This window comes from Drosophila arizonae, chromosome 3 (genome assembly GCF_054131065.1).
Source record: "Drosophila arizonae isolate 15081-1271.41 chromosome 3, UAZ_ARI_1.0, whole genome shotgun sequence".
NCBI classification, from domain to species: Eukaryota; Metazoa; Arthropoda; class Insecta; order Diptera; family Drosophilidae; genus Drosophila; species Drosophila arizonae.
In genome coordinates this window covers 27,134,601-27,151,031 of record NC_142923.1, presented here as the reverse complement: position 1 = coordinate 27,151,031, position 16,431 = coordinate 27,134,601, and the positions used below count along the sequence as shown (strand labels likewise).

The following is a 16,431-nucleotide window of genomic DNA, read 5'->3' as shown; positions in this document are numbered from 1 at the left end:
CGTGCAGAGCAGAGTTCGTGTTAACATGGCCTAATTGTGGCATGGCAAGGGCCCACATGCTGTACTTGGTCTCCATATTACTCTGCGGACTACAAGTACGCAGAGTACAGGGCTAAAACGAAGCTCCTTGGAGTGTCGGGGTGGGGTGGTGGTGCGGCAGTCTATGGCCATATTGAGTTACTGCAGTTGCGTTAATTGCAGGCACGTGTGCCGCACAAGTGAAACGTTTTGACACGACCCGCCAAGTCGGGTGCGAGACTCGCGCCTCTTGTAGGGCCTCCTCGCAGAGTTTCACCCTGCAAATTGTATGGAAACTTAAGAAGCATCTAAGCCGATCGTCGAGCTGTGTGCCACAACTCTATTCCAACGGGCGCGACGAATTTCCACGCAGCTACAATTTCGCTGCGTGCAACGGTACCAATAATTGATATCCATCCGCTCGCAGGGCGCAGCACGCAGCACGAGGCACGCAGCGGTGTGCGTGCAGCCGTCCAGTCGCGTGCGACGCGGATGAGCACTTACGTCCCTGTTGACCGAGAGGCAAACAAGCTACGCATCAACTTTATTTGCTATAGTTAAGAATAAGTTAGATTAAACGAAATGAACAGCAGAAAATGCACATAAATGTCTCGCATAATGAAGCCAAAAATAAGAATTTAAATTCGATTGACAACTCGATATTATTTCTATTTTTCAATTCACATGCATTGCTGAATTTAAGCACATGCATAACTATACACATACACAAACATATACATATATATACATACATATGTACGTTTGAGAGAGGAACTGAGAGTAATAGCAGCAACAATATTATCTAGTGAGCGCGAACATAAAATGGCGACAGTCATCTGCGATCACACTGTGTAGAGCAGAAAGAGAAAAAGAGATGCAAAGATGTCGTGGAACGTGTCGCATAAATTGTTTGCGTTCAATAACTTTGTTCTAGTTTCCATTTGTTGCGTGGGCTGCTCTCCACTGTTGATGAGCGAATTGTTCAATTGAGCGACTCAAAGAACTAAATAAGGAATTCATAATCGATTGCACAGTATGGAACGTTCACAGGCAGCGGAGCCAACTGAAGTAAAGAACACAATTTATGCTTATTACGCCAGCACTATAATTCCCATCACTAATACGCAGTGCTGTTAGCCAGCCCAACTGCTTGGCTCGTTTCTAGTTTCATGGCGTTAGTTTTTATTGCGGCGTTTACTTTACTTTCACCATAAGCCGCAGCAACAATTTGAGTGCCAATACGCATCAATCGATGTGGATATCCATATCATCAAACACACACACACAGCTCACACACACGCTCACACCCTAAACAGAAATACAAACAAAGTTAAGTGCTGTCCATGGGCTGTGCAACAGTTTGGCTGAAGCTGAGCTGAGCTGAAGCTGAACCGTTGAAAACAGTTTTCAAAGTCGCGTAGTTTACTCAGTTACGAAAATGGGGTAGGGGTTGCTGCTTAGGGGTTGCTGCTCAAAATTGATTAAGGTCATTATGCAGCCGGGTAGCGTCGAGCTGGGATCGAGAGTTGCGACTTGTGTGCAACGAGCAACGGGCAACTGGCACCGAGCACCAAGCACCAAGCACCGACTCTCTGACACTTAATCCCAGCGGCATAATCAGCAACATATTGTAGCAAAACCTTCTTCACGCTGCCATAAAAAGTAGCAGTTTTGTATTTTCGAAATTTTACACCCCGCATGTGGAAAGGAAAGCGCAGACGGAAGGGCAGGGGGCAGGGGGAGGGGCTGGATAACGGTGGCAGAGGTTAAATGCCAGGGCTCGACTCTCGGCGAGCCTTTCCCAGAGTTTTATGGCTTACCCACTTTTGTTGTACAATAAACCTGGCAACGGCTGTCTGCACTCGCATAGGAGTGCCAACTCCACTCTCTCCACATTCGCCTATTTGGCTGCCATTCGCCATTCGCTGGGTGCGGCTCGCATTATTCATGAGGTCAGTGGTTGGGCTTAAACCCTTGCCAATGGCTTGCCGTTGCTCCAAGGAATATTTTGCACAGCTGCTGCCAGGCAATCAACAAACGCTTCCCTCTCTCTCCCTACCTCCGTCCTTACCTCCTTCGCTGTCTCTCTCGCTGTCCAAGATCCCACTTCAAAGGGCATCAGGAACAAACGAGCAGAGCCTCAAGACTAGCAACAAGTGAATTAACGTAAAACCTGTGCACCACTTAACTATACTCACCACCCCTGGCCTTACACCCCTCCCGTGCAGCCGTCTGGCCACATTAAAGGTGTCTCACGCCCCTGGAAACGTTGCAAATGTTTTTATTACATTAAAAGCATTAAACGCTCCACATTAACGGTATGTAGAGCAAAATACCAGCGAGTCGACCGGCGGAACAATAAAAAATATTTCAGTAGACTTCCTCCACTCGCTCGCACCCCACCTCCTCGTAAGGATGCAGGCAACCAGCCAAGCCACACGACGACACAGGACACACCAATATGTCATCAATGCCAACGAGGAAACTCGAATGCTAACCCTCCGCTCGGTTACCGAGGGTTATTCTCGACAAGCGACCACGCAGTGGGGTTTGCTCTAAACAAACAGCGGGATTTCGTCATAACTGATACGGGACTGGTTCCGATATGCTGACGTATTTATATATATTATATGTACAATTGGCACTCATTCTGATGTATAGTCTACAAAATATAGTAAACTAATTGGGCAAAGTAGTCAATGATTTTTTATTTATTTATTTGTTTTTCTTTTTTTTTTTATTAATATAAGCAATTCCTTAAAAATTAAAGTGATTTGATGTGTTATTTTGTATTTATAAGAATTAATTTCTTTGTCTTTAGTTAAGATTTTACTTTATAGCGCAAAAAGTTTTTTGATATAAAATTTGATGTTTAATAATTCTTGGTAAATTTTTCAATATCAATTCACAACAAGTTATAAAAATAATACTTTGCTCAATTGGTTCCTTATGTTTATTAAAATAATCCAAGGAAGCGCTTTATTTGCATACATACCTCTCTGATTGCCATGTAAATAAGTTGTACTTTTTTTGCATAATCAAATTTACTATTTATAAATTGATTTATTGTAGACAAACATGAGGTCTTTCTTCCTTATTCTCATAAAAAATATTCAGACATTAACTCCTTTCATTGTGATGCTTGCTCAATACATTTATTTGTATAGTTCATTCTCATACAAAATAAATTTTTCAAAATTCGGGCAATTATTATTATTTATTATAAATATTACTCAATACATTTCAGTTTATATACGTACGTTAACTATTGACTTTACCTGAAATTCGCATTTAACAAAGCCAGAATTGTTTCACTTTCATTAAATTAAAATCTACGTCTATGTGCGCCTTTCTATTCGATTCTCACATATAAAATCATTGCTAAAACTGCAAATATGGAATACTATAAATGCGGCCTCAGCCTGCGTCTTCTCATTCGTTTGCTTGATGCATATTTGAACACGTATTTATTTGGCTTTGCCCACAGTGCTCATTTGTTTGCTATAAGCAGGCCGTAACTTGACTTTATCAGAGCGTCGGATATTATGCCAGTCGAATATACATACATAGTGCTCGAGCACTACCCCGCAGCGTCTTTTGTTTGACTTTGTTGAATTGATTTCGTTAGGGAAATAATAACAACAACGCTCAGCAGCACCCTTGAACGCGCATTCGCTATTCAATTTAGAAAGAGAAACAGACACATAAAGAGCGAGAGGAGGAAGAGCCAGAGAGCGAGAGCGAGAGCGAGAGAGAGATAGAGAGTTTGGCTGGCTCTCTGACTGTGATGTTTCCATTTGTACAAAATAGAGCACTTAACGGGGGAAACTGCAAACAAATTATTGCACTTGCTGTCACCAGAGCGAGTCCGTGTCCCGCCCCTTAGCTACTGCCATTGCATACACTTAAAGGATTACAAGCGGATCTGTCGCTTGTTTGCCACTAAATGGACGCATTTACTCCATGGGAAAGGAAATAGCAGGAGCAGGAGTTTAACGGGTGGCACAACTGGTGGGTGAGTGGGTGGTGCGGCTTACAATGCCTTGCGCGCTTTTTATGGCCAATGAATAGATGAATGAATGCCTGCCAAACTGACAAACTGACTGAATGACAAACTGACTGAATGACTGACTGCTTGAGGGGTCGCTCGGCGGTTTGTATGAGTGCCCATGGAGTTACTTAATGGATTTGGTTAAGTGCTGCATTGACATTTTGATAAATGCTTTGGAACAGATGCGCTGACTGGCGCTGCGTTAAATGGGCGTTGCCCGTTCGTTTCCCGCTCCCTGCTACCCGCGCCCATAGACCTATATAGTTCTCTCGCACTCTTATGATAAATAGTTTATACCCAACACGACCAAAGGTCCGAGCTCAACATTTGTCACTAGCCGCGAAAGTGTTGGCCAAATTGATTATCCAGCAAATTGAACGAGCTCAACATAAACTGATGGGTCGTCGTTGTCCTCGTCCTTGCCCACTCGCTATGATAACTGTATTAATCAACTTTGACGACTTCCAACATCATTAAAGCAGCCAACAAGGCCCAAGCAATTCCAATGCCTTCTTAGAATTCGTTGGTTACAGAAAAATTATGAGTCTACCAAGGGTTCTCTGATTATATTATTTTTTTCCAATTATGCCTTTCAGTCTTCCGATCTCAGCTATTGTATGATCACTCCCGAAAAGATGAATTCTATGAAAAAAGCATTAGACATGAAGAAATAGAAGATGGAATAGGGAAATAACTTATGTAAATAATAATAAATAGCAATAAAAAGAGAAGAGATGAGATGTGAAGAAAAGACATGCGAATACATGAAGGCAGCTAAACAGAAAATATAGAAATAGAGACAATCCAAATAGCAGGGCATAGCAGAAAATAAAATATATGAAAAGAGAAGACATCAGAAATAGTCAAATAGAATGAAGTGAGAAAATATAAATCTAACCCATCAAAGAGCTTCCAAAACTTTACTCTCTATTTGTGATTCCCTTGTCTTATAGACCGCAAAGCCCTACTTAAAAACTCACTTATTTCAATAAATGAAAATAGCTATTTTACTTTTGCTACTTTTAAACCGCTAATTGTTAAGACTCAAAAAAAAAAAAAATTCTAAACAAAAGACGGAACACGTTAAGCAAATTCTCAGTTCAAGCTAATGGCTACAGGAGACTGAATGGACTAGCCCTGACCATAACCAAATGTCAGTTGTTTGTTGTTCTTTTTCATTATAGGCATACAAGACACTTAGTTAGCTGCCCCAAATGGCAAAAGTTTTTGTAATGTTTTGAAGTGCCTCTAATTAGATAATATGCGGCCTGACTCGAGCGCAGATGACGCCGCGTGCTGTTCCCCATGCAAAGTGGCAACGCGTGCAATGGCCAACCAACCCAAAACTTCGCTTCTTGATGACCTTAAATAAAAAGCCCAGGGCAATCCAGCCAATAAGACTGCTCCAGTTGGATGTGACCGACTGGTGAATATGCTGAGCAAAAGATTCTTACATAGTTAGTGATGAATAACTACTATATTTTCATTATATTTTCTGAGTTTGATGGGAATAATTCGAAAAAGAGGCAGAAATAGAATCTTGATAATTGATATATATTAGTTCTGCTCATAAAGCGATGCGATATGTAGTCATGTAAAGGACATTTTGATCGATTTTAATCGATTTCATATAAATAGGAAAAGTAATTGATATTTTGTTAAATTATTGTGTTAATTGATCGATGTTAGTCTTAAACTTAATGCAAATGGGAAAAGGTTTTGATAATTTAGTATATTTATGTTAGCACTATTCGTAGTGGGGGCGTCGCATAGATCGGCTTTATTGGTAAGATGAAAGCTGTGTTTTTTGTATAAATTGTATGATAAAATAGATATGTTTGTGTCAATGCCAGGAGAGGCAAGTCACAAGAGGGGGAGGGACGCAGCACTCAGCGAGACGCTAAGTACCGAGAACCAGTAGGAGAACTGGTGTTGGAGTTATGTTATTAACAGAATGCTGTTAATAGCGTAGCATAGTATGTTGCGGGAGGAGCAGTTTCTGTTATTGATCGCAAACGCATGGAAGGACAGAAGAACAGGCAGACCAGAAATGACAGACGGACGAATAGATTGAAAGAGATTGAAAGAGACAGCTACACATTAGACAGCTAAACGGACTAACGAAGAGGTGGACGAAGTAACGGACATACAACAGCTAAATATACTTATCAAAACTTATCTACTATATAGACTGGACACCTCCTCCATTCTCATGTTACAAGCATTTCCACAAAAGCTATATACCCTATTTACCCACTTCGGATGGATTTTGCATGACATAAAAAGCCAAAGCCAAAGCCAGAAAGCCAAAACGCATAAAAAGTCGGCCGATGGCACCGCGTGCGCAATTTGAATCCTAATGGATGCGTGTGGCGCGACCAAAACGACTCGTGAACACGCGATGAGGCGCACAGCTGGCCAAGGTGTAAAGTTCACGTGTGTCCACTTACCAGGCAACCCAGCCCACCCACTCGCCAACCACCCCGCCCGCCATACGCTACGCTCCGGCCGCTACCTGCTACCCCTGGCCCACCTGGTGACGGTTTATTAATGCTTTTGGAGTGCTTTCAATGTTTTATCGCGGACTCTACGTTGTCTATCCGGTTACGGTTTACCCCTTTTCGTAGTGCAATGGCTCTTTCGTAATAACTTTTAGTTGGTCATCCCACAAACACGCGTACACACACACATACACACACATGTATGTATATAGTATATTATATATGTACTCTATAAATAGCCAGGCACTTCTATTATGATTATGAATTTGACCACCGACTCTTATCTAAATGGGTCTTTTGTTTGGCTTGCAACTAATGGCGTAGGCGTAACCATGCCCCCAATCCACATTTTACACATTCTATTTAATATCCTCGCTTGATTACAGACATTTTGTCCGAGGTACTCGAAAGTTAGCCCCAGGGCTAATTAAGTTGTCACTCCAATAGCAACAAATATCGAGCATATGTCACACAAACACAGGCATCCTGATGTTATATATAGCAAATACCACTTCGATACTACTCATATTGCTGAGCTATCTTTCGAAAGGAATCTATGAAAACACTTAATATGGAAATGTATGTAACAAGTTTTTGATTTGTTTAATGTAAAACCATTTGCATTTTGGTCCGAAGTCTTCTGTCAAGTGTAACAAATATTCAGACTTGTATTATTAATGTTACAGAATCTCTATTGCTTTACAAAGTTTTCTTTTGTGATTTTTTAACAGAATGTCCAGTTTACTAAAAAAAAAAAAAGCAAAAAAAAAACTGTTTACGAAGTAATTTTGTGAAATTCCGACTGACCATATAAATATTTATTATTTCACCTCTATTAAAGCTAGAGCACTTGAAATTTGAAACATATACCAGTATAGCTTTTCAGCTGAGATATCTCTAATTTTGGTAGGTAAGAATTTTCTATATTTTTTCTTCAAAATTAAGAAAAAATAATAAGAAAAAGATAAAATTGTTAATACGCGGACGATATTAATTTCTCAGCTGGCAGTATAATAAAATCGAGATAAATTAAAGAAAGAGAATAAAGTAATATCGAAAATAATATATATACGAAGTCAAATTTCAATCTCCTTCTAATCTCCTTCCTGAATCCCAAAAAAAAAAAAAACGTTACATCACCTTTTCACATGAATAATATTTAACCTCTGATAAATTGTAATACTCGACGGTTTGGGCAATTTTTAATGGAGACAGCTGTGTCGTTGTACATGCTAATTTTTTCCTCATTACAAATCATTTTTCTTTTCTTAATTCAAGAGATCCGTTATCACATAAAATTTACAGAAAATCACAGAAACCACACATCTACTAAGGTATAAGCTCTCTGTTTATTCTAAATGAAAAGCTTATCAATATATCAAATATTAATAGTCTAGCCAATATTTCTATCTCTTAGGTTTGCAAGATCTCAATCCTTGTGGAGAGACAGAAGATGATAGAAAATAATCGATTATTTTCTATCATCTTTCGATTATTTTCTATCATCTTCTGTCTCTCCACAGGGATAAAATATTTATGTGGATTTTTATTGAAGGTGATACTACAAAGCTTTGTAGGCATGCATGCGCATGTTCTTTAAAAAGCTAATTAAATAAATTTATTCCGCTTACCCTAAAAGTATGCAAAAAAAATTTAACGATCATTAATAGGACCAAATGGATAACAGAAATCTCATAATAATTGTTAACTTAAAGAGTTTATGTCTTAAAAATTCTCTTTAACTTAAACTACTTTATAATATCAAAATATTATACAATTTAAAAGACTTTCTGACTCGGAACTTCATATATTCAGTAAACTGTAGTTCATATCATTCAATTAACATTGCAAAGGTAAAAGAGAAAAATAGAGCTTAAATTATGCATTCTTTTTCCAAATTCTATGGTGACTTAATCATAATAATGAAACGCATATAAATTGTTTATAAATCTAACAAACAAAGAGAAATTGCGAATATGAAACCTTAACCAGCCTAAAATGTTGTTGATTAAGGTAGATTTTAGCAGTGGGTAAATACGAAATTTTAAAATATATTCATCTGTATTTATGTATATATTTAAATGCAAATAAATGTATGAATAGAAGTCTTGTCAATTGCATAAATTGCTGGCTGCTGAGATTTGAAAATCTTTTAAGCCGAGCACTGTTAAAATCTTTGAGAAATTGTCTTAAGTGCATGTGTAGGGACATAAATTAGTAAAAACACACAGCCATACACATGCATGTACACAAAAACATACATACACACACACACATCGTATATACTCTTTAAAGCACTTGACCAGCTGGCGGCGTTTGGAGGCAAAGCCAAGGCAAATAAGCGAAAGCTTAAAACCAACAACAACAAAAACAACGACGACGACGAAGCGAGACGCTAGCAGGTTTTAACGCCAGCTACAAGACAGGCTAAAGCCCAAGTGAATTTGGCAGCACGAAGACGACATGAGAGAACGGCTCCACAGCCAGCCATTTTGTTCGCTTGCTGGCAGCTTACTCGCTTACAGTGTGTGTGTATTTATCTCGCTCTCTCTCTCTCTCTCTCTCTCTCTCGCTCTCCCCCTCAATCTTGTATACTGGCTCTTTGGTATGCTGCGATTATGCAACAAGGTGGCATGCGTGTCCAGTTCCAAATGCCATTTTTTGGCAATATGAATTTTTGAACAACATTCGCAGCAAGCTCAGCATTTCCTTAATGCTGCTATACTGAAGATAGACAAAAAGCAGAGCGAGCGAATGAGCAGAGAAGAGCATAGTGAAGAGCAAAGAGTGCTAAGCCATACAAGCAGTCGCATGCACACATACAAATGCATGAAAGCATACACACATACATGCATACATACAATTACAAAAATAGCAACAGCAACTGAAGCTGAAGCAGGCTGCAGAAAACCTAATCCCTGCTTTAGCGCACATTTCACGGCTGCCTTTTTGGTTTCTATCATATTTAAGCTGCTCCTCTCCTCTCTCTCATTCTGTCTCTCCCTCTGTCAGCTGTCTGTACCGATCCCGATTCGCCTACGTACGCAACTGTGCGCGGGTGTATGTGTGTGTGTGTGTGTAAGCACACTCTCACAGTTTTAGACGCACTCGATAGCGGTCACAGCTGGGACCATGTGGCTTTTACCTGCGTCACTCGCATGTAAATTAAAATTCCTTTTTATTTCCCTTTCAGTCATTACATTTCTTGTGTCGCTCCTTTAAGTATGCCACAATACCCAAACTCTATAAATGCACACAGATTCTATTGTGTTGCTTATTTTCATTGATTCGAAAGTGCCTGGAAGCCATATTGATTGATTATTAAAAAAAAAAAATTAAATAAATAAAATGCCAAAAACAAATAAGAAACCCCAATAGTCAATTAGCATTCTGGTAGTGAGGTTAGCTCGCACTTATTTTGGCATTTGTGGCTGGGCAAACGTCATTAAAAAAAACAAACGAATTGCTTGCCGGACTTGTGTGTGGCAAAATCAATTTTAACGCGCAACTGTTTCCCGTATTGTGATGGGAGTCGATCAACTTGACGGCCAGACACCAAATTTAACAGCTTTAAGGTCATTTTACAGTTAAACAATGTCACAACAGTACATATCATAACAACAATAACGCACTGGCAGCCAAGTGCTGTATGCCCATGTATGTATGTATGCGTGTGTATGTGACAACATATTTATGTATATTTTTAGTACACGTACAAATTCGCAACACTGGACGCAGACAATATAGCAGAGAGGGAGATGAGAGCATGGAATGAGAGCGAGCGAAAGAGAGAGCTATTATAAGATAGCAAGCGAGTGAGCGAAAAAAGCTGAAAAAGCTTTGAGACCACTCCCCGAAAAGTTCAGGCGACGGCGCAACGTCGACGCACACAAAACAACCAATCCCAGGCATAAATATACAAAAAAAAAACATACACACACAAACAAAACGAAAAACTGAATCGCTCACATATACACGCATACAAGCGCGCGCTTTTATACAGAGACAGATAGAGGCAAAAGCAATGTGTTACAATGCAATTTCCCCGCCAAAGCGAACCGTGTTGTTGTTTTTGTTGGTGTAGTTGATGGGAGACCAACCCAAACTCAATTGTTCAGGCCAAAAGACAAAAAGGCAAGCTTGGAAAACTGGCACAGCCAAAATATGAGCAACAACAAAAACAACAATAACACACACAGAGACACACACATATATATGTATATACAGATAACTAACAGCACAGGGTGCAGCAGCAGTTTCCAATTGGAAGTGCAGTCTGATTTCTAAGGGTTGGGCTATTGGCGTGATTATGTCAGCAACAGCAGCAACAACAGCAACACAGTGAACGTGGGTTTGTGTGTGTGTGTGCCACCTTCACCCACCACCATCAACAACATATGACTGCAAAGCAAAGCAGCGGTTCGTCAGTTGCTTTCCAAGCGCTGACGCCGCCGCACTTGCTCCACGAGCGCTCGGTCGTCATTCGTGCGCCGCATTTCAAACTGTAAACTTTGGTAACGGTAAAGCCGTTGTTGTTACATCGCCTTTTCGTCGTTGTCGTCGTCGTCGTCGTCGTCGTCATCGTCGCCGTCGCCGTCGGCCAATGGCCATGCGCCATCCTCACACGGAATGTGTTAAAAACCTAATGCCAAAAATGTGACCATTGCATTGAATGCTGTTGAATGTGTAAACGATGAACGTGCATTTGTATGTGTGTGCGTGCGTAGTTTCTTAAGCAAAGCGTCCTTCAAATATACGTGCATATATATGTATAGAAGCACGATCGCTCTTAGCCATCATCTAGCCCATCCTACATCGCCCAGGCATGGAGCTTTTGAAGCTAATGATGTTCAAAAGTGACTTTCTGTCCAATGGCAAATGTGACGATCGCGTACCGCCCATTAACCTAAGTCAATTGCCCGAGTTTCTATTGTGTAAGTTTTCTAAAACAAAACAACAACGATAACGGTATCAATTAAAGTCACAAATGTAAAAGGGAAAAATAAAATATTCCAAAACTTTTTGTACCTTTATAATAAATTTTCCTTCAACTTCCAAATGCAACAGAAAAATATTCTGTGAAAATTACTCAATAAACAAAAATCAAGAATAGAGAAAATTAAAGGAAACTGTTTTCCAAATATATACTAAGTGTTTCTAAATACATTTTAACTGCTTTAATTGATCATTTGATAAGCATTAAATCGTTACAAATTGACTTAAGGGAAATAATCCAATCAACCAAAGCAACATAGAATGTTCAAAAATTAGCTCTATTTAGTAAATATTTTATATATTGCAAAACACTTATCGGTCTATTTTGATTAGTTCGACACTATTTTCTATAACCATATAACCAAATATTTAGTTCATTTCAAATTACTCAAATTTTTTAATAATCCAAGAGAGAATTATTTATCCAATTTAGGATATATGAATTTACAATATTAAGAAAGAACTAGCTGATAGTATTCATATTATCATATTGTAAACAAATCATACAGTATTTATTTTTAAATTTAATAAAATAATTCTGATGATATCGATGTCCCTATGGAAATTATAAAAGTTGAGATTTAACCCTTTAATGATAGAAATTCTGCAGATTTATTTGCAGTCGATTTTTCTATTATTGGGTGCAATGTTTTGTTAAGTAGTTTAGAGCTGAGTTGTATAAATAATACAATTTCGCTTTAACAAAATAATATATTAAATTCAGTGATTTCGAGCTCTAGAAATAAAACAAATCACATATAATAAATCGTTACCAAGAAGAATCCTATAAGGTGTAAGGCCTTAATTTCCTCTGATAGACACCCATATGCTTGATTGTATATGGTGAATAGATGGAAGTCCTCTTTAGATTAATTAACAAAGATTAGATGGAGTGCTATCCCCTTAAGATGAGTTCTCGAAGTGCAGTCAAAAACTGTCCAAGAATCCAAAAGCAGAATAAACACACTGTCGCCATTTAAAATTTCAATAGAAATTAATATTTTCGTATTACTAATTTCGACGAGTGCTATGTTGATGAAAATAAATTGTAAATTTTGTCAATTTTATACAATAAATATTGTGCTATTTATGAGTATGAGAACATTAAAGTAAATATAAGAAAGAAGATCTAAAGGAATGATAAATAAAGCGGTTCGTTCACATAAAAATATTTTATTCAAGGTTCGAGGTTCCTTGTGAAGGAATTCCAAACACTAATTTAGAATAATTTAGAAAAAATAGCTAACTAACTTAAATTGCTGTATTATTATTTGTAAGTAATTAAGTTAATATTTTAATAGTCAAATCATTGGACTAAGATATAATTACTTATCTCTCCTTCGTTCCGTTAAAAGTCCACTTTTGATCGAGAAAAAGAAGCGCCTACGACCCGGCCCCGACACTTATCCCATTTACATTTGTTTTTCATAATGACAGTTTTTAAATAGACGACAAGTCCAGATTCAAATTACAAACAAATAGCTCAATTAAAATTCATTTCGAATTGATTTACGAGAGAAACTAGCACGAGAGAAGTTAATAGAGAATTTTCCAAAAATATAAACAAAACCAAATAAATGGAAATGCAAATCGGTAAATCGAAAAGGCGAAAAGGCGAAACACTAACGAGCCTGCGACCACAATTTAGAATATATACACCTATCATCGATCGAGATACACTATAGACAGATAATATATGATTTCAATTGATATTCATCCACAGCAACGATACCGAAATGTGGCGGCTGCCACGAGCTGATCCTGGATCGCTTTATACTGAAGGTGCTGGAGAGGACTTGGCATGCGAAGTGTTTGCAGTGCAGCGAGTGCCACGCCCAGCTGAACGACAAGTGTTTCGCCCGGAACGGTCAGCTGTTCTGCAAGGAGGACTTCTTCAAGTAAGTAAATTTCTCAAACGGCTGTCGCATCGAGGCCGTCGATGTTTGTTGACCGGTTTAATGAAAATCTCCCGTTGCCCCGTTGCCAATGTTCGGGTCGAACAGACGTTATGGTACGAAGTGTTCCGCTTGTGATATGGGCATACCGCCCACCCAGGTGGTGCGTCGCGCCCAGGACAACGTCTATCATCTGCAGTGCTTCCTGTGCGCCATGTGCTCGCGCACCCTCAACACGGGCGACGAGTTCTATCTGATGGAGGATCGCAAGCTCATCTGCAAGCGCGACTACGAGGAGGCCAAGGCGAAGGGTACGTTCATTCATTCTCTGCCTCACATGCGACGGGTTACTTTACAGTTAGCTCTTGTGCAGGTCTCTACTTGGACGGCTCGCTGGATGGGGATCAGCCCAATAAGCGGCCACGCACCACAATCACAGCCAAGCAGCTGGAGACACTGAAAACCGCATACAATAACAGTCCGAAACCCGCCCGACATGTGAGAGAGCAACTGTCGCAGGACACGGGCCTGGACATGCGAGTGGTGCAAGTGTGGTTTCAGAACAGGTGGGCTAGATGGTGGGCTGGTAGGTCCAAGAACCAGACCTTACTCACTCGCCATTTTGTCCGTTTTTCAGGCGCGCCAAGGAGAAGCGACTGAAAAAGGATGCAGGACGCACGCGCTGGAGCCAATACTTCCGCTCCATGAAGGGCAACTGCTCGCCGCGCACTGACAAATTCCTCGACAAGGATGAACTGAAAGTGGACTACGACAGCTTCAGTCATCATGGTACATAGCCCACACTAAGCAAAATCGCAATTATTTAATTTATTTGGATTTCCTTTCAGATCTTAGCAACGACAGCTACAGCACCGTCAATTTGGGCCTGGACGAGGGCGCCTCGCCGCACAGCATACGCGGCTCCTATATGCATGGCAGCTCCAGTCCCTCGCAGTATCCGCCGAGCAGTCGCTCGCCCCCAGTTCCGGGCCAAAGTCATACGTTTGGGTCCTATCCGGACAATATTGTCTATACAAATATCGGTAAGCATCTATCTAAAGGTAGAGATAAGTCAAATAATTAGTAGTTAGATAAATAGACAGAAGAGGTAGATTGAGTGGATAACTGCAAATGATTCTTATATCAATAGGCATAGACAGCGAAATAAAATTATATCGATATAAATTTATAGATATACAGAACCTGGGATATATAGGTATTACGTAAATTATGTACACCACACATAGAGACATATATAATTGAAATTCATATAAAACAATATCTACATTTTCATTTGTATATATGTATCCTAAGATATCTAATTGGTTATTAGTTGTCACTGATTTCTGGCATCTCCTTCTGCTCCTTTTTCAGATCATGCAGTTGGTGCTAATTTGCACGCAAGTAAATCGCATCATCGCCTGCACAGTAGCAACAATGTATCGGATCTGAGCAACGATTCCAGTCCCGATCAGGGCTATCCTGATTTTCCGCCTAGTCCCGACTCCTGGCTGGGCGACTCGGGCAGCACCAATAATAATATCAGCAACAATAATAATAATAATACTAGCAACAACAACAATAGCAGCAGCAATGCGAATAGCACTACCAGCAACAACAACAACCATAGTAGTGGGTCGACGTCCAATGCGAATGCCGCCGCCAACCCTCCCGCAACGCCTGGCGTACATTACTGATACTCAAAAATCCTTTTGCGTTACTTTGAAATGCAGTCGCGAAGTCTGCTGCTCGCCGCAGCCCAACAACAACAACAGCAGCAGCAGCAGCAGTGACAACAACAGCAAAGCATACTTCGCAGCAGCAGCGCTAGCGACGCCATTTTGAAAGCTCGCCTGTAGCTTGACAACGGTTAACAGTGCTGAGATACTGACTAATAGTAGGCTAACAGCGTTGGGCGCCAGAGTAACAACTGAAAAGCTTTATAGTTAACAGCGTGAGCTTTTGTTTCTTCGCTGACTGCATTTACGCATATGCACTACTTTTTTTTACTTTTACTAACGTAACACAATTTGCTCAAGTTTCCGTATTCCATTGAGTTTTTATATATGGAAGATAACGAACATTCGTATATGTATCAATGTTCGATGCTTTAAAACAAACAGGCTTAAATAATAATGAGTGTGTTGATTACATCCACTTCCTTGACCGCTTTTGTTTGTACTTTGAACTTTGATATTTTAGTGTAATGTAAATATTGTATATTTGTGTATAGTAAACAAGAAGAACTACATTTTAAATTAAACTAAGTCTGTATAGGGTCATACAAAGATTGGGAGACAGTGCACAACACTTATTAAGCTGAGCTCCCAAAACAAGTTATTTATTGCTTTATATAGGAATACATGAATTGCATAGGAGAAATATCAATTACGAAAAAGTGATGTCGTATATACATACATACATATATCTAAAAACAAATAATATAAACAGAAAATAATATACAAAAACAAAAAATTTAAAAACGAAAAACAAAAAAAAAAAAAACATGAAAAAGATTTCAAGCAAATAGAAATTTCAGCAAAATGCAAACTACGTAAAACAAATAACGAATTTTTAAATTTATTGTGTATTACAATAAGTTTAAAAAATTCAGAAAAATGCGATAAATTAATTACTATTTGACATGTAAGAATAAATGATACAACAATTGTTAAATATTTCGTCTTTTCATATTTTTCTCCCCATAATAGTTGACTTTGAAAGTAATTAAGATTTAGGAATCGTGCTGGCTTATGTCTTCGCCTTTTAATTCCATTTGCAAACTTTACAGCAATTAATTAATAGTTCTTTTTCTTTTTCTTATGATAGATAAAGATAAACCCTTTAAATGCATTATTCCCTCCAACAAATATCCCATTTTATTTCAAACTCCAAAAATTTCCTTCGACCGTTACACTTCATTCACATTCCTTTTTTGCTCATAAACGTACTTTCCTATTCTATTTCAAAG

The 16,431-nt window shown here is 39.1% G+C and overlaps 1 protein-coding gene across 4 annotated transcripts in view; it reads left to right on the top strand.

The window, feature by feature from the left end:
- Positions 1-16,136, top strand: part of Lim3 (Lim3 homeobox protein) — a 34,925-nt gene extending 18,789 nt beyond the window's left edge. Inside the window, exons 1-7 of one of the 4 annotated variants that reach the window (XM_018003435.2) lie at positions 10,992-11,504; positions 13,289-13,463; positions 13,569-13,771; positions 13,834-14,026; positions 14,098-14,249; positions 14,309-14,503; positions 14,835-16,136. In XM_018003435.2, the coding sequence (XP_017858924.1) occupies positions 11,396-11,504; positions 13,289-13,463; positions 13,569-13,771; positions 13,834-14,026; positions 14,098-14,249; positions 14,309-14,503; positions 14,835-15,157 (1,350 nt within the window). In that variant the 5' untranslated portion in view covers positions 10,992-11,395 and the 3' untranslated portion in view covers positions 15,158-16,136. Of the gene's footprint in view, positions 1-10,991; positions 11,505-13,288; positions 13,466-13,561; positions 13,772-13,833; positions 14,027-14,097; positions 14,250-14,308; positions 14,504-14,834 lie in introns of those variants that run through there. The other 3 variants (XM_089465147.1, XM_089465146.1, XM_018003432.2) reach the window with 3 other exon arrangements.
- The last annotated feature ends 295 nt before the right edge of the window (positions 16,137-16,431 follow it).